This window comes from Calypte anna, chromosome 2, assembly GCF_003957555.1.
Source record: "Calypte anna isolate BGI_N300 chromosome 2, bCalAnn1_v1.p, whole genome shotgun sequence".
Taxonomy (NCBI): Eukaryota; Metazoa; Chordata; class Aves; order Apodiformes; family Trochilidae; genus Calypte; species Calypte anna.
In genome coordinates, this window is record NC_044245.1 from 41992209 (window position 1) to 42010608 (window position 18400).

At 39.7% G+C, this 18400-nt stretch overlaps 1 protein-coding gene across 1 annotated transcript in view; it reads left to right on the forward strand.

Annotated features, from left to right (window-relative positions):
• Window positions 1-16350, forward strand: part of CMTM8 (CKLF like MARVEL transmembrane domain containing 8) — a 37530-nt gene extending 21180 nt beyond the window's left edge. Inside the window, exons 2-4 of the mRNA XM_030445566.1 lie at window positions 7048-7221; window positions 12209-12325; window positions 15904-16350. Of these exons, the coding sequence (XP_030301426.1) occupies window positions 7048-7221; window positions 12209-12325; window positions 15904-15987 (375 nt within the window). The 3' untranslated portion in view covers window positions 15988-16350. The remainder of the gene's footprint in view (window positions 1-7047; window positions 7222-12208; window positions 12326-15903) is intronic.
• Window positions 16351-18400: the final 2050 nt, after the last annotated feature.

Below are 18400 nucleotides of genomic sequence, written 5' to 3' on the forward strand. Positions count from 1 at the left end.
GGGTCAGGAGGCTTTTCTGTGGGGTTTGTAATAGTATTTGGACTACTCCTTGAGTACAGGAGTTCAGGCTTAGTAAGGACATGCTTCTGGAGCATATATTGGCACCAGCTGCTTCCAGTAGTTTTCTCTCTTAAGAAATCTGTCCTGAAGAGTGAAGAAGTGCAGGGAGTTTTCTGCAGGGATGGTTAGTGTTGCCATTATTTCAAGCCCTCCCATTTGGTCTGTAGTGAGAGGTGTTTAGTGGCACCACCACAGAGCCAAAAGCATGGCAGAAAGTTTGAAGTTGTGGGAAGATTTAATGCTGAAACTGGTTGCTTGAAAAAAATCTAAAAGGTACTCGGGCAGTTTTCAGACATGGTATGAAAGTAGAAGAGACTATTTTTTTGCACAGTTTTATTACAAATCAAAATGTTTTTAAAGGTAGGAGAGGCTTGAGATCTGCCTCTGCTACTCAGTTTGACATGAATACTTGCACTGTATTAATGATAAAATACTTTACTGACATGTCCATTATTACTACTGGCATGTTTCTGTGAGCCCTCTAGATTTCTGAATTTTGTTAGGAAGGCAAAGCCCTGAAAAGTCTCAGTGTAGTGAAATGAGGCAACCAGGTGCCACTAATTGCCAGGGAGTGGCATGAGCTTGTGCCAAGCCCACCTGTGCCTGATTAGGGTGGGCCCCCACTGCCCATGAGCAGGACCAGGGGGTCAATAAAAGGTAAGCTCATGCTCACTCCCTGGCAATTAGTGGCACCTGGATGCCTCATTTCACTACATCTCAGCAAAGGCATTAGTCTCTTATTTGGTGTACAACCTGCAAAAACATGCAGAACTCAAAGTATTTGATAGCTTTTTTGCTATTTAGTAGAGCCCATGTTCTCATCTGCGGGTCTGTCTTGCCAGAAGGCAGCCTGGGTGAGTCTCAAAGAATTCCTCCACCAAGCAGCTCTTACCAAAATAAATTCTCCCAACTGCTGATAACACAAAATTCTTATGGAGGAAAAGTGGTGTACAGAGCTGTGGGTAATGAGGAGGGGGACAGTAGTGGTTGGCTGATGTCAACTCACTGTAATGTTTGGTGTTAAAAAAAGTGGTGGAGGCTGGGAAAAAGAAGTAGTAGGCTAAGGCAGTGTATTGATTCTTACAGTGTGTGTGTGCGTGGTCCTTGTGGTTTCAAAGACATTTAAACAAGGATTTTTTATCTCTTAAAAATGTAGCTGAAAGAAGGTTTTGAGTTTCCTTGTCTCTAAATCTTTACTCAGTGTAATAGAAATAACATTTACATTTTTATCCTTCCATTTTTCTCCACCTAGGTTTTAAAATCTTTATCACCTGTTCTCTTACTGCAGCACAAACAAGATTTTTATACTTTAGTCTGGATTGATGTTTGTTGTTTTTTACAGTACTTGTAGGCTTTCACTGTATTTTTTCTTAGACATTTTTCCTCCATGGACATTAAAATACAGTTTTCTAAATAGTAGGGAAGAACTTCAAGGTTTTTTATTTTCATTTTGTTTGATTGGGGTGGGGTTTGTTTTGGGTTTTATTTTGGGTTTGTGGTTGGTTTTGTTTTTTTGTATTTTTAAGTATTATTAATAAATAGGCTTAATTTTTGTGGGTAAACCTACATTTGATGTTGTGTAGCTGGTATGGAAGTGAACCTATCAAAGTTGTTTGTGCACACACGGTAGCTTTGGATAACCCTTATGAAAGGTTTCTGTTCTTGAAAGGTGTTCCCTTTCAATCTGCAGGGGTTTGGCACTGTGTACAAATAGTCCCTTCGATGTTTCTGCTGGCCATCTGAATCTTGCTCCCTGATAAAGCTTTTTTTAAAAAACAAAACCCAGCAAACCCCCCCCCCCCAAAAAAAAAAAAAGCACCAAAACAAAAGCAATGATTGTACGCTCTCTAGTGGCAAAAGGTGAAATGTATATGGCTTCATAGGTGGCATATGAGAGCACAAAACCTCCATTTGAAAAAACATTATTTAAGTGCAGTGCAAAACATTTAGTCAATTTAACCATGTCATGAAGAAAAAAAATGAATTCTGTGTCTTTCAAATATGAGGCAACTAAATCTACCTATTCTTACGACTGAACTCTTTTTTCTCTCTTAAAATAAGCCTTCCCACCCACCCCCCACCAATATTTTGATTAACAGTATAAGATCCTGCATTTTGGGTTGTGATCCATGTCATAAAGGTTTGTAAAAATGTTTGTCAATCTTACCACATTCTTACAAACACCCAAGGGATGGCTGACAAATCTACGTTGAATAAAGGCAGCTACTCTAGTGGTGAACTGCTGGTCTGATTGCCCTTAGGATTTCTTGCTTTTACCCTCTTTACTACCTGCTGAAAAGCATCTCCAACTTTGTCTTCCCCCATGAAAGGGTGAGATAAGACACTGGGGACAAGGCATCAAGGCATGAGAAGTGATTATGCTCTCTCTGCCCACAGAAGACTCCCTGGGTTTTGGTGGTTTGATTTGCTTTTTTGGGGTGTTTTTTGTTTGTTTGGTTGGTTTGGTTTGGTTTGGGGTTTTTTGGGGTTTTTTTTGTTTGATTTGGTTTGGTTTTTCTTTTTGCCTGCAGAGTAGCCAAGGGAAGGAAAGGATGGAGGCAGAAGTGGCTCCTAACTTGCGATTTAGTAGTGAAATAATGACATGCAATAATTTAGAATGGTCTCTCTCTCTTCTAGTTGTAAATTTCCATTCTTGGGAATAAGAGGCAAGATTTCTTGCTTTCTACTTGGTCTGTTCTGAATCCTGTCCGTGTTTAGGTAGCCTGAATACAAGATGGAACTGTTCCTGCAAATGAACAACTCTTCTGTTCTCCTTCTACTGCCATTTCCATCTGTGACACTGGCAATTCTGTATAAATCCTACAGTAATTATGCATACAGAGAACTGAAATGGTCCTAGGAAGCTTGTCTAGGATAAAGACTAGGAAAAGCTTTAGGCAAACATGCCAAATAGGTTTTTTTTTTTGGTTTTTATTTCATGAAAGTAGATGACCCTTGGGTTTTTCCCTCTGTCAGTTCTGCCACAACAAGAATTCTTTTTCCTTTGAAAGGGATGCATAAACATTTTTAACTGTGTTGCTGAGTTAACAGGTCAAGATCAATGCTGCAGAATTTGTAGCGTTAGATACACTGGAGAGGAGTTACCAGATCACAGGCTTTTTAAATACAGTTTGCAAGTATCAATTCTGTTCTGCAGTTTTTTAGCTGCTTGAAAAGGCAGACGTGGGTACATGGATTCAGGCTTGCACCTGCTTTCATACCTGCTGATTTGCACTAGCAACATGAGACAAGATAGGTCTCATCTCCTAGGCAACAAAGGCTTTATTTTTTAAAGTGACTAAATAAGTCAAATACTTTTAAAATTCTTGGTACCACAGAAAAATTATGGCACTTATTTAAGGGTTTGAATATGCAATTAAGCATCTAATTTTAAACTTGCACAGTCAATAATATTGGACTTTGCAGCAAAAGTTATTTCCTTTTTATGGTATTTGCCAACTGCTGAAGTATGCATTAATGCATTCTTGACATATTAATGCATTCTAGTAATGGAGGTACCTGATCAGGCAGTGGCCAGATGATCACAAAAGACATGTCTGAGGTGGTATCAGAGACTGCAGTAGACAAGGGAAAACTGCTTGCTTTTATCGTGTTCTGAATAGTGAAATCCCTATCTCCCCTTTGACTTGAAAAATTGGACCCATCTGGTCCAGTTTGAGCCCCTTGTTGGCCCAGCATCCCCTCTCATCGACTACCACATGGATTATTTTCTTTGGTGTTCTTGATGATTTTCCTCCCTTTCTCAGAGTAATTTTTGACAGGATTGTAGTATGTTCCTATAATTCTAAATAAGCATATTCTGACTTTAAAACTTAAACATAATTTAGCTATTCTCATAAATTAAAATTAAATACTTAGCTGTTACTGGTGTGCTCTGGCATACCTGGTTACAGTGAGGTAGAGGCCTTTCCCAGATACTGTGTGAAGCTTTCTCCCTTGTCTCAGAGGTGATCTGAAGCAGTGAGGGTGGCTGGGTACTGTCTGTGCACACTGAATGACTGTGGGCACTCCCTGGGTGTTGGAGGTGCTGATCTTTGCTGTGTGGAATCACATACCTATCACTCACTTGCCAGATTTTGTACACCAGGTGCTGACTGGGATTGCATTTGAATATGGCTCAGTTATTCCCAGAGGTGAGGTTTGTTATCAAATCAGCAGGAGAAGTGGAATTCTCGGCTCCAGCAGATGCACAAGTGTCATCCAGTTTGTACTGATCTGTTGAACAGCAAGCATGTAGCGTAAGGGATAGTCAGAATATTACTAGATGGGCTTCTAACACTGCAGAAGTTATCTCAGTATTTAACATGCTGAGAAGACAAGCTAATCATGAAAGACTTGTCTAGTTGTCTGTGTTCCTTTGACTCCTTAGGTATTTTGTAGATGCTGACAGCCCCTGTGAACTTTAAATCAATTTATTGCGTATGTTTACATAGGCACTAAAACCATTTGCCATATCATTTAACTACACACAGAGTGAATTGTTGACCATGAGCTGATCTGACCTTTTCAGGTCCAATCAAGAAATATGAAATATTATTTCAGCTTGTCAGCTCGAGTAATATTCAGCGAGAGTATCTGGATCTCACTGAAAATGTCAGATGCACTCTAATGTGCAACCCGTCAAAGTTACAATGCGTGTGAACCCAGAACTGGTTAAGAATATAAATCTGTAACATCCGTGGTGCATCTCAATTGCTTAGGTAATTTGTGCTGCCATTGGCAGGGGCTAGCTAAAAACATGCATTAAAAGCATTTTTTTTAAATAGTTGTGAGATGTACAGCTGCTTTTACTCTTTCCAGAAATAACCCACTATATATGCTGAGGTGTCACGATCAATCTTTTAAGCATTTTTGGTAGTCTTGTTCTTTTTAAGAAAAAGTCTACCTCTATTTTTAAAAGCTTTTTAAAAAACAACTCTGTTGTCAGGAGGTTACAGTGTTCTGTGATGTTTAATTTATTTGTTTTCTTTGTTTCATCTTTGAAGTTTCTGTCCTTGGTATTTTACTAAATATTCAGACCTAGGATAAATCTGTCTTTAATAATTATTTATCAAGCACGAGACCAATTATTTATTGGCATAATTTCCAGATGATGAATTTAAATTTGGATTAAAGTGGATGGGCACAATAAAAACCAACTTTGTATCCTAGGAAAATGGGATTTTGTTATTGAAACAGTATCAAGATTGTTTAACCTTAAAGCAGTTGTTACACTAAAATTGAGTTGAATTTTAATCTAATCATGGGTAGGTTGTGCAATTTGAGGCACTATTAGGCACTATTAACTGGATTGCTACTATCAGTAGAATGTTGTTGGAACTGGAATTAAAATAAACCATGGGAAGCATTGCTGAGCCGGTAACTTTGCTCTTTGCTTTAAAGAACAGTGTATATTTTTAACTACCCAGTTAATACAATTTGAACTGCTCTTATGAGGCAATGCTGCCCTCCCCTGGTGTGCTGAGGGAAGTAGGAATTTTTATCCCAGTCCGAGCAAAATTCCTGTTGTTAGGGAGAAATTGCTCAATTGATGAAAACGGTGGGGCAGTGCTTTTAAAAAGGCCATTATATGCCTTTGCTCTTATAAGACAAAAAAAGAAAAATCGAAACAATGGAACAGACATTTTTATGTATGCATGGTGCAGATGTGAGTGAAGGTACAAATAATATGCAGAAATATACTGAGAACACATAAGACAGCAAATTGAGGGCTCAGTTAAGTTTGAGTGGCAATTTGGAAGATGAATTGAAGACAAAATAAACAGATACCGGGTGGTGGCTGAAAACTAACAGGACCTATTACAATAAACCTTGGTTTAACAAATATTGTTTTGACATGTCAGTAAGATTTAGAGATTTATTATTACATGTTTACATGTTCAATCCTGCCATAGAAAAGTATTTGCTTTATTTTTTTATTTTCTTCCATTTTTCAGTGCTGGGCAGTTTCACCATAGTGCAGATAGCAGAAAGAGATGACCTTTGTTTCACATAAAAGAATTTTAGTTCCCAAGTCTGACTCCAGTAAAGTGTGTATTGGGGTTTGGTTTCTTTGTTTGGTTGGGGGTTTTTTAGGTATAAAATATCCCCTTTTTTCAAAATTAATGTTTTTCTAATTGCTGAACAATTTGCAAAACACACAGCTTTTCTTCCTGCAGCACATAACGTGACTTCCATTTTGTTTACTCCTCATCCCTCTTTGTCCATTGGAGGCCACTTAACACTAGAGAAAACTGGAGTATATTAAAATCTCTGGCTCATGCATTTCTAAGTGTCTCAGATGTGACCAGATACCCAGCTGCAGGATCACAGGAGGGAGAGTTTTTTCCCCCAGATTGGTTTGGATGGGGTCTTGGCTTGAGTGTGAGCTCCTGACGTAGGGTCAGGTCACTTGGGACATGTTTTCAGAACTGTGGAATATAATGACATTCCCAACCTGACCTGCACCATGTTACCATTGGTGATGGTTGTCGGTATTTTACTACTAACTTTTATAATGAGATCCTAGGAGTTGTTTTGTGTCTCTGATGCTTTGCAGTCCACGGAGCAGATGTGGACCATTTTGAACTGCTACTCAGTTACCTGTGGCTGTGGCAGATGGGACATGAAGATCCCAGTGGTCCTTCGCAGATTTCTGTTTCTAAAATTACTTCAGTGACTGCAAAATAGTAGCACTGACCTTTGTGTAGCTAAGCTAGTAGGCTATATTAACCAATCCTTTTGAGAGCTAGCTGTATAACCACTGCAAGTATGGCTTCATGATACTTAAAGGTTGAGTTAAATCAACACTGAGACACCTTGTTCTGCCTTTCCCTTTATGACACACTGCCACAGCAAAACCCAGCAACCCAGCTCAGCTCATCAAGTGGTTGTGTGGACAGCAGTGGTGCTATTCCTTAAACTAGAACAAATGTATGAGGTCTAAGACTATGTAACAGATTTCTTTCTTCTCCATCACTTTTGCAGGTGTTGGGACTGCTGGTGTGGACGCTGATTGCTGGAACAGAATACTTCCTCTATCCAGCCTTTGGCTGGGTGATGTTTGTAGCTGTGTTTTACTGGGTTCTCACCATCTTCTTTCTGATCATCTACATGACAATGACCTACACCAGGATCCCCCAGGTGCCATGGACCACAGTGGTAAATACTCCCATTCTTTGCCGTTTCAGGTTTGCTGGGTAACAAAGAGGATAAAATATTGATGCATTCTGTGGGTGTAGTAAACCAATTGCACTTCTGCTTTTTGCAGATTTTTTCGTAGTTTCTGTGTGACCACATACCTGCACTGTTTAACCTTTGTACTACCCAGACACCTTTAAAACACTTTTTTCCTATGATGTTTCACAATTTTGTTCAGCTATTGATACAGTGACTTGATTTTTAATAATGTGTGTGACTGATACTTATGCACAGTGGCCTCTCTTTGTCGCTGTAGTGATTACATCCCATGAAAAATGAGTCTGTTGCTGCCTTTGAGCTAACAGACCTGGCCATATGGCTTAAACAGCAGAAATCCTTACTTGAATCAACACCCTGAGCTGGAAGTGGGACTCCGCCTCTTAAAATATGAGTTCTTCCCTGCTAAAGTAAAACCAAAGATCATTCAGAGGTGGCAGTGGTCTGATAATCCATGTATGTGAAAATGTGCCCACTGTGAAAATGGTGTTGAAAATTATATATTTGTAAACTACCGTGTAATCCTTCTCTTATAGCTCAAGGCCTAATGTAAATCAGATAAACACCTAATGTAATTACAGAAGAATTTCACAGTCACTTAAAATTCAGATCCAGTTTTTGTGGTTTTAACAATCTTGGCTGTGTAATTTTCAAAACAGGTTGGTTTTCAGGGTAATAGATCCTAAAAGTCATTGACATCTCAGCCAGCTGGCTATTTGTGACCCATCCAAGAACTATAAATTTTAGCTTTGCATTTGTCTGGTACAGTGAGATACTTTTTTTATTATCATTATTTATTTATGCTAGCTAAATATTATTGACTAGGATTCTGTTCTGTTTATGATAAAATATATTTGATTTCTGTGTTGCAAACATCTTGTTATCAGCTATATTGTGTATGTGACTAAAATTGAATACTCTATTTTTGTCTTCCCATTTGCTGCTGTAATAAATAGCCAACTATAGCAATTACTAATAAGAACCAGGAATATGTTCAGATAGTTTCACTGTTTTCAAGTCTCATGACAAGCAATTACCATTAAGGTTATCACACTGCTATAGAAATGTTGGATTATTTCAATTACAGCTGCAGTGTGTCTGGGAACATTTAAAGGTGTGTGGGGGGGGTGTTGATGTTGTTGGGTTTGTTTTTTTCCTCCTTTGCATGAGGTGTAAGTAAAGTACATTTAAATGGAAGGCATTTTTGTACCCATTTGGACACAGCTTTAGTCATTAACCTTCTTTCATCTGTATAACATTATTAAGAGACAACAGCTGCATGTAAATGAGTTGCCCCTGATCTGTGTAATAGACAATCTGGAAAATCTGATTTGCTTCTGCATCATATTGAGTGCATGTCTTGCTCTAAGTTCCAAACATACTATAGATAAGATCAATTAACCTAGGTCCAAAGGGTAGTCTCTTTTTATAGTAAGGGGTAATATGAAGAGAAAATTAATGCAAAATAGGAAAAAAGATGCTTGCATTCCAGCTTGTTTTCCCCTAAGATATTAAAAGAGCTGTTGGGAACAGCCTTTGTATTGAGCCTCTGCCACTCCTGGCTCAACAAGAGGAATGCTGGCTGTCTTTGCAGGGAGATGTTGTTTATGTCTTCATTCAAGAAAGCATGACACACACCTTTTTGAGTGAGTTTATGCCTACCTTCCTCCTGTTCTCTGAAGTATCCTGAATTTCAGTCTCTGTTAGATACCAGGATAGCCCACAGGCAACAGCTCAAATTGTGCCTATTGTATGCAGCATCCAAAATTTATGACATCTCTGTCATAAATCCACTCTTTACAGGTTAAGCACATTACCAAATAGCTAAAGATGAGGTTGCTTTTACTGCAAATTAACCCAAAGGACATGCTTGAAACATGAAGCACTGACTCTCCTTAACATTGCAAGTTCTTTGCTAAAGCAATCAATGGAAGCTTTTAAAATCTGGTAAATTTGAATTTAAGAAGCAGATGGTAATTTAGCATGAACCATTTGGTTTGAGTAATATATTGGCAGTAAAGGCCCAATCAGCTTGCACTGCATTCTGTCTTCCCCAACAGTGTTATTTCCCAGAGCAGCACTTCTCAAAAATTATGTGCTTTTTTTCTTTCCTACGTGACAAGATATCACAGGGGTTTGTAGCTTTCCAGGGTAATTGAGTCTTTTTGGAATGGGAAATCTGAAAATTACAACAACAAAATCTCTTGGCAATCAAATCTGGAGTTCAAAAATCAGTGCCTCATAGAAGTGCCTCACTTGAACCTGTCATAGAATCATAGAATCATAGAATTAGCCGGGTTGGAAGGGACCTCAGAGATCATCTAGTCCAACCCTTGACCCACCGGAGCAGTTGCTAGACCATGGCACTGAGTGCCACATCCAGTCTTTTTTTAAATGTCTCCAGGGACGGAGAATCTACCACCTCCCCGGGCAGTCCATTCCATAGCCTAATCACCCTCTCCGTGAAGAAATTCTTTCTAATATCTAACCTAAACCTCCCCTGGCACAACTTAAGACTGTGTCCTCTTGTCTTGTTGAAGGTCGTCTGTGAAAAGAGTCCAGTTCCCACCTCGCTACAGCCTCCTTTCAGGTAGTTGTAGACAGCAATGAGGTCTCCCCTGAGCCTCCTCTTCTTCAGGCTGAACAGCCCCAGCTCTCTCAGCCTCTCCTCATAGGGCCTGTGCTCGAGTCCCTTCACCGGCCTGGATGCCCTCCTTTGGACCTGCTCCAGGACCTCTACATCCTTCTTAAACTGAGGGGCCCAGAACTGGACACAGTACTCGAGGTGTGGCCTAACCAGCGCTGAGTACAGGGGAAGAATCACCTCCCTAGACCTGCTGGTGACGCTGTTTTTGATACAGGCCAGGATGCCATTGGCCTTCTTGGCCACCTGGGCACACTGCTGGCTCATGTTCAGTTTCTTGTCAATGCAGACTCCCAGGTCCCTTTCTGCCTGGCTGCTCTCCAGCCACTCTGTGCCCAGCCTGTAGCGCTGCATGGGGTTGTTGTGGCCAAAGTGCAGGACCCGGCACTTGGCCTTGTTGAACCTCATCCCGTTGGAATCGGCCCAGCTCTCTAGTCTGTCCAGGTCCCTCTGCAGAGCCCTCCTGCCTTCGAGTTGGTCCACACTTCCTCCCAGCTTGGTGTCATCTGCGAATTTGCTGATGATGGACTCAATCCCTTCGTCTAGGTCATCGATAAAGATATTGAACAGAACTGGGCCCAACACTGATCCCTGGGGGACACCACTAGTGACCGGCCGCCAACTGGATGCAGCCCCGTTCACCACCACTCTCTCGGCCCAGCCCTCCAGCCAGTTCCTAACCCAGCACAGGGTGCTCCTGTCCAAGCTGTGGGCTGACAGCTTTTTCAGGAGAATGCTATGGGGGACGGTGTCAAAGGCTTTGCTGAAATCCAGGTAGACCACATCCACCGCCTTCCCCTCATCCACCAGACGGGTCACCTGATCATAAAAGGAGATCAGGTTGGTCAGGCAGGACCTGCCCTTCCTAAACCCGTGCTGGCTGGGTCTGATCCCTTGCCCATCCTGCAGATGCTGTGTGATTGCACTGAGGATGATCTGCTCCATAACCCTGCCAGGCACTGAGGTCAGGCTGACGGGCCTGTAGTTTCCCGGGTCCTCCTTCCGGCCCTTTTTGTGGATTGGCGTTGTTGGCATCTTAGCCTAAATTTGATAGTTTTATATTTTATTACTGTACCACCCAGATAAAACAAGAGAGGTGAGATCTGTACATAGAGACAATTGCTTTTTATCAGATAACTGATATAGGTGAGATAAACCTCATAAATCTTATAAATAAGTCTCTGAATCAAACCTCAAGTGCCAAGCCCTGGACTCCACCAGCGTGCTGAAGCACTGCCTACAGTTCCTAGCAGAAGGGTGGAGTAAGTGGCTTTCCCAAACTTCAGGCTTTCCCTGAAGTTGCAAGGATTTAGGAACTATGGGAGAATGTGCATGTCCTTCAACATGCTCAGAAAACTCCTAAGTTTTTTCATGTGGATCTGGAGACTGTCATGTGGAGAAATGACAGCACGGCATGCTGCCCTGTGGAGGGATCTGCAGTTCAGAAAGGACCTGTCTGGGGAATGGCTTCCCTTCTGAAAGTTTTGAACCCTGAGTTTTTTTTTAAATAGTATAAGCTTCCTATAGCCATGACCAAGTAGTGAGTAAAGGACAAAGTATTAAAACTATGTACTTTTAAAAAAACCCTCATACCTTTTGATCTCTCTCATCTTCTCAGAGTTCTGTTTTCCCTCCCTTTCCTGTTCTTTGTTACTTGCCAAACCCAGGCAAACTGGTCTTGTTTGTCATGTGAGATGAATTTATCTGCTTTGCATCTTTCTTAGTAATGAACATAGGTACTCTGAGAAGTTAACTCAGCTTCTTGGAAGAGGAAGTGCAGCAGCTGCCATCTTGATGGCCCATGTAGTCCCTTCACACTGTTCTCCTCCTTGGTTTCATCTGTTTCTTTCTCCTCTCCAAAACAGGCAGAAGGGAAATTTACTGAAGGGGAAATGGAAGAGTATGACTGGAAAAAAATTACATCCTCTTTATGTCCTTCAAAAGTGGGGAATAACAAAGTTTTGGAAGCTTTAAGAATATTTTTTTTATATGCCACAGGTCTTTTGATTCCAACAGTGTAGATTAGAAAATAATCATATTGCAGTTTTGGTTTGTTTCCTTGTTCTTTTTCATGTAGTATCATATTCTTACTGCCCATCACTTAGATTGTCATAACCAAACAGTGTCTTTTTTGGAATAAGCAGTTACATTTTAATTTGACAGAGAGCAAGTTGGAAGACTTGGAAGATAGTTAAGAATTATAATTCTTGTGTACATTGCATGTGTACATTACATTTCAGAGGAGAGGAATAGAAAACTGAAACAAATGCATGTGCATGTTAATTATGTTGTCTGTTTTTTCAACAGGGCCTATGTTTTAATGGAAGTGCCTTCATTTTGTACCTCATTGCTGCCATTGTAGATGCATCTTCAGTTACCAAAGAACTGGACAGTCACAATTACAACAGCTGGGCAGCTTCTTCAGTGAGTTGTTGGGGTTTTTTTGGGGGTTTTCTGTTTGTTCGTTTTGTTGGGTTGTGGGGGTTTTTTTTGGGGGGTTGGGGCAGGGCATTTGCTTTGGTTTGTTTTTTGTTAAAATCAGTTTTATGTCCAATAAATTTATATCAAAAGAAGAAGGCTCACTGGAAGTGCCAGTTTAAATGCATGCATTCTGCATTTTGAAAAGCTGCAGACAGTTGTAGAAGCTCATGCACAAATCTATAGGTAGCTGTATTTAGGTCATATTTTTTTGAGGTGACTAGAAATTCCACCAGGAGATGACAGTAGCATCAGGAAAGGCTGTAATACTTTCAAGATTATGCTGCTTTCCCTACCTGTGTCCCCATTAATTACTAGCTGTAGTAATTTATTATTTCATTTATAAATAATTATTTATAATTATGTAGTAATTTATAATTTAAATAAATTACTAAGTCATAGCCTGCACATCAGAGTAAACAAAATGGTCTGGATGAGCACCAAGTCACCTCAATGGACTTGGACAACTTCAAAAGCAACTTAACTCAGCTACCAATGCACGCATGATAGGGTGCATTCAGATTTTTGTGGATTTTTGTACAAATACCCAGCACCTTTGGGAAGGCCCACTGTATCATTGTTTCCACAGCAATCTTCCTGTTACCAACTGAGCTTTTGATAATCTTTCCTTGAAGTTGGGTAGGCAATGTCTGAGAAATCTTATCACTTCTCAGTATTTTAATGTGGGTGCAAATAATTAATTTTAAAGAATCTTGTCACTTTCCGAGTAGGTGGACACGTTGTCTAAAGTCAAGGAAGTTGTAAAAGGACTTCTTTCCTGTTGTGGCAACAGTAGGGAAACTCGATTATGTCAAGTAATTCTGAACTACAGGTATTCTGTGTAGTGAAATGAGGCAACCAGGTGCCACTAATTGCCAGGTAGTGGGCGTGAGCTTGTGTTAAGCCCACCTGTGCCTGATTAGGCCTTTTATTGGCCCCCAATCCTGCTCATGCACAGTTAGGGCCTGCCCTAATCAGGCACAGGTGGTCTTAACACAAGCTCACGCCCACTACCTGCCAATTAGTGGCACCTGGTTGCCTCATTTCACTACAATTCTGCTGTTGTCCTCTCTGGACTATTAAAAAATCCCGTCTTCTGTCTGAAGCTTAATGTACATGGCCACGAACACCTGCTCAGTTTTTGTCTTGGTAGTTGGGTAACCTTCTCACCTCAGTGGTGGTCAAGATCTTCTCTTGGCAGTTCTGAACTATTGATCTGTTACTCAGCCACTGCTGTTGACAGGAACTTGCTTGCTGTTAGATAATCTTACATGCTGATTCAGGTTTTATGTAAATGCATGAATGCTCAGTGTCTCATGGGGTGTTTGGACTCTTTTCTAATACCTCCTACTATGTTTTTCTAATGCACTGTCTAAATAAACTATTAAATGTAGATTCTTGCTTTCTGGAACCATTAAAGGTTTCATGGATTAATGTCTGTGAGACTTCAGCAAATCTTCTATCCCCAGTAGCTGTTCTCCATTAGAAAGATTTTAGATGAAGCTTTTATTTCATAAGAAATGAAATTATTGAAAAAGAAGATTGATATATGTAATATAATATAATACATAATATAATATATAATAATGTAATATAATAATATAGTATTGTAATAGTAATACAATAATGTAACATAATATTTTACATAGGAATTTACAGTTATGGGGGTCTGTGATTAAATTTATGTATAGACAGGACCCATCAAGATGTTGGAGGTCTCAGAGTTACTGCCTGTATGCATGCTTAGTGGTGTTCTTCCCTCAGAGCTGAAGTGCCTACCCAGGTCAATGATGGTATGGAAGCAAGGAGGCCACCTGGTCATACTCTGTCTCACCTTAAAGCAGGGCAAACTCGTATCAGACTACCAGGGTCTTGTACATTTGAATTTTGAGTATTTCTGAGAATAGTTATTCCACAACACCTCTACTGCCATGTTAGATTACTCCTACTGTAACTTTTCCTTCCTAGTATCCAATTTTCTAAATTTCCTTTATTGTCACTTGCTTTTCGTAGCATCATAGAATAATTTGGGTTGGAAGGGACCTCTAAAGGTCACCTGGTCCAATCCCCCTGCAGTAAGCAGGGACACCCTCAATGAGATCAGGTTGCTCAGAGTCTCAGGACTCACCTTGAATATTTCCAAGGATAAGGCTTCAACCACCTTCCTGGGCAACCTGTTCCATTTTTCTACTACCCTCATGGTAAAGAGCTTTTTCCTGACATCCAGTCTGAGTCTGTTCTTCTCTAATTTAAACACATTGCCCCTCATCCTATCACTACAAGCCTTCATGTAGGCCCCTTGTAGGTACTGGAAGGTCTGTTCCCTCTTGTCCTGCTCACCTCCAAGAAAAGTAGTGTTAATCCTATTTGCAGTGTCAGCTTTATTTGGTTCAGTTACCAGCACAAAACATTCTGGCCTTATCATAAGACCATTTTGAACACTGGCTATTTTGAAGAGCATGTGGTGACTGACAGGGATTTAACACTAGCACTGAATTGGACTTTATCAGTACAACTGAAATAGTCCACAGCTGTTCTTGGGTTTCTGTGTGTGTGTGTGTGTTGCAAGGACTGCAGAAACAGTGCCACTGATCCAGTGTATTTCATAATCTTTAAACATAAAATAAATCTAGCCTGCTACAGAAGGCTTATTCTGTAATCATTTTCTGACAAAGTAGTGATATCTCAGCACAGCTGATGTCACTGTTCCTTGCACTGTGGAATACCCTGATTCAGGTAGGTGGTGGTTGGTCTCCTCTCCCTGGTAACAGGACAGGAGGAAATGGTCTCAAGTGGGACAAGGGGAGGTTTAGATTAGATATTAGAACCACCTTCTTCACTGAAGGAGTAATTTAACACTGCAGTAGGCTGCCCAGGGGGGTGGTTGAATCACCATCCCTGGAGGTGTTTAAAAGATGTGTAGATGTGGTGCTTAGGAACGTGGTTTAAGCACTCGACTTGGTAGAGATAGGTTAATGGTTGGACTTGATGATCTTAAAGGTCTTTTCCTTCTGTGATCAGTAGAGGACCTCTGGAATTGGTAACCCAGCTGGTACTGCTGTTTGAGAACATGTCTGGGCCTGCATTTGAATCCAAACATCCTCTGATGGAGAGTGGCACAGTGAGGTACAGGTGGGCTGTAGGTGATTCCTGGAACACAGCAGCGCAGGAGTGGTAACTTGAACTCACACTGTCCCCATGGACTGTCCCTCAGTCTGTACCAGCAATTGGTGTTGAAAACAGCAATCTGTAAGATCCAGACTGAGGCAGAATAATGTGGAGGTGTGGGTTAAAACATGCCATGTTTTGTCTGCTTCTGGGCCCGTATTTCTATATATAAATATAAGCTTACACAGTATTGACTGTGATAACCGCACAAGTCCAAGGAGGTGTAAAAGTGGCATTTTAGTCAAACTGATACTTCTCCTTTTTCCAGATCCCTTGGCTATTTTTTTTTAATACAAATGGCAGTGCTCTCAAATGTATATTTTTTCCTAATAATTTTTTTCTCCCTCTCTCTACAGTTCTTTGCCTTCGTGGTTACCTCCTGCTATGCTGGAAATACGTATTTTAGTTTTATATCTTGGCGATCACGAACTTTGCAGTAAATATTTTGCTAAAATGAATGCTGTAGTATAAAATACCTTGAGGATTGTACTCATTTGACAAAAGCTTGGAAAGAGGCATGAAGTCTTTCTGAACATTTGTTAGAATTGACAGTATATTTTAAGCTGAAAGTAAAATGATTATTTATAACACCATATCATCTTTAGAGACATTTAACACCAACTTTGTACTGTATAATAAAATGTCATACTGGTTCTTTTAAAAATAACACGGTATTTTTTCTAGATATTGTGTAGTGTTGTTACTAAAGCTTTAATAAATCTTACTCAGTGTGCCAATTTTGTAAATGTAACTTTTTAATGTTACCTGTATATACTTTTGATACTGAATACTACAAATCAAAACTAAGATTGTTACTGTCTGATTATTATGTGACATTTGCCCAGGAGGAAAAAGAAACAACAAAAAACCCACAAACCTAAAACTGTAAAAATAAATAAACAATTGACCCAACTGTGCATGTTTTGTAAGGTGGGAGTAGGAGGTTCTTTTTCAGAATAAAGTACATGTGAGAATTCTGATGATCCGGTCAGTTTGCATATTCTAACAGCTACTCACTCACAATCATGAGATTGCTCTTGGAACCTGCTGCTGTAGGTCTGGAGCTTGCTGAAGGAGCCTTGCACCTGAAATACATCATCTCAACAGGTTTCTTAAATCCAGCAGGCTCCAATGCATATGTCTAGACAACAATCCTTTAATGCTCAGTGTTTAACCTGCTGAAAATACCACAAAACATCTACTCAAGGTATTATGTTTTGTTTCTCAGGGAACTGTGTTTTTCTCTTTTCTCTTCAGATTAGGCCATTAATCTGTCCTAATGAAAATCTAGGCTTCTAAATCCTATTAAATGATATAAAGATTAAATTCATAGACTTAATTGTCTAGATGTCAGTACTAGAAACAAAGGATTTCCTCCCTCCTTCCCAGTCTACTGGCATAATTTGTGATCTGTTGGTCTAATAAATGAAGTTTTAATTTAATGCTCATTACCTTTGAGCTAAGAAGAAGAATGACAGATTAATGACTTTCAAAGCAGATACCTTTTACAATGACTTTCAAATACAAATTCCCTAAGGAATTTTTTCCAGGAATTATGTAAATAGTGTAAGGTCGAGATTATTTTGGGATATTATTTAAAGTTTTTCTCCCCTAAAACTACCAGTAAAACTTTTATTCCTGAATTAAGAAGACTTTTGAAGTCTGGAGGAGAGTCCAAACTTAGCTGGACAATTATATATGGTAGTAGAGAAATCTTACTGCTTAAAAAATACTACTTTATGTCTCCCTGTAACTAAATGGTGTGCCCTGCAACAAAGAAGATTTATCAGCAACCAGCTAGTTCTCTTCTGATCACATTGTTTTGTTCTTGATTATCTGTTGGAGTCATAGGATTTCAGTGTAATGGAAGCCAAGATATTACTTAAAAACCTGCGTTTGTATGCAGATCGCATCTGGCCTGCACAGCAAAGATTGGGCTGTTTGGTGCTCACTAAAATTACCCAGTTGTGAGAAGGAAGAAGGGCTACCAACTATATGTTTTATCTACACAGATAAAATATGTCATTTAAATCCCATGTGCTCTTTTCAATTGCTGGAAAAAAATGCATAAAAATGATCCAAATGTCAACTGGTAAAATGTGAATAGAAATATAGCCAGAACTAAAATGTCAGTGATTTCTCATCAGTAAAAATGCTTTCATGACAATAGAAATTCTTTCTTAAATTATATTTGATATATTTCTTTGATATATATATTACCTTAAATCTAAAGAATGTGCCTGTGTTTGTACAAATGTTTCGTTGTCTAAAGTCATAACCCAGAAAACATTTGTAGATAGACATAGTAAGAGGGATAATATATGTCATGCAGTGTACCAAAAACTGTCATGGAAACTGAGTTACATTTTGGAAACAACACAGTAATGAAGGATAAAAACACGCTGTTACCAGATAAGGACTTGTTCTGGCAAAATATCTGCCACCTCCCTCAGTCTTCCATGCTGATCCTCAAGGGAAAAGGCATGGAATGACTTCCCAAATGCCAGTCTGTGAGTTGAATACTTAATTCTGAATTTTTAAAAATATGTACTTGGCAGAATTTTTTGCCTTGCTTTTTGTCATATACCATAGCATACCAACCTTGCTCTTTGCTTTTAGAAAGATCACTTTCTTACTTCCCATGCTCTTTGCCATCTGTCTCATTTCTTATCTCTTCCCCAGGTACCAACTGTGTGGTTTTCAAGTGTTCTGAATATCTGCTTAAAATTGGGGGAGTCACTGCACGCTGAGAATTGCTTCTGAAGTTCATTCCTCCTATTTTAGGCCAGAAGAAAGCCATAAGTACCCAAAAATGTTACCTGCTGCTTCTGGCACATTTGTTTTAAATACTGA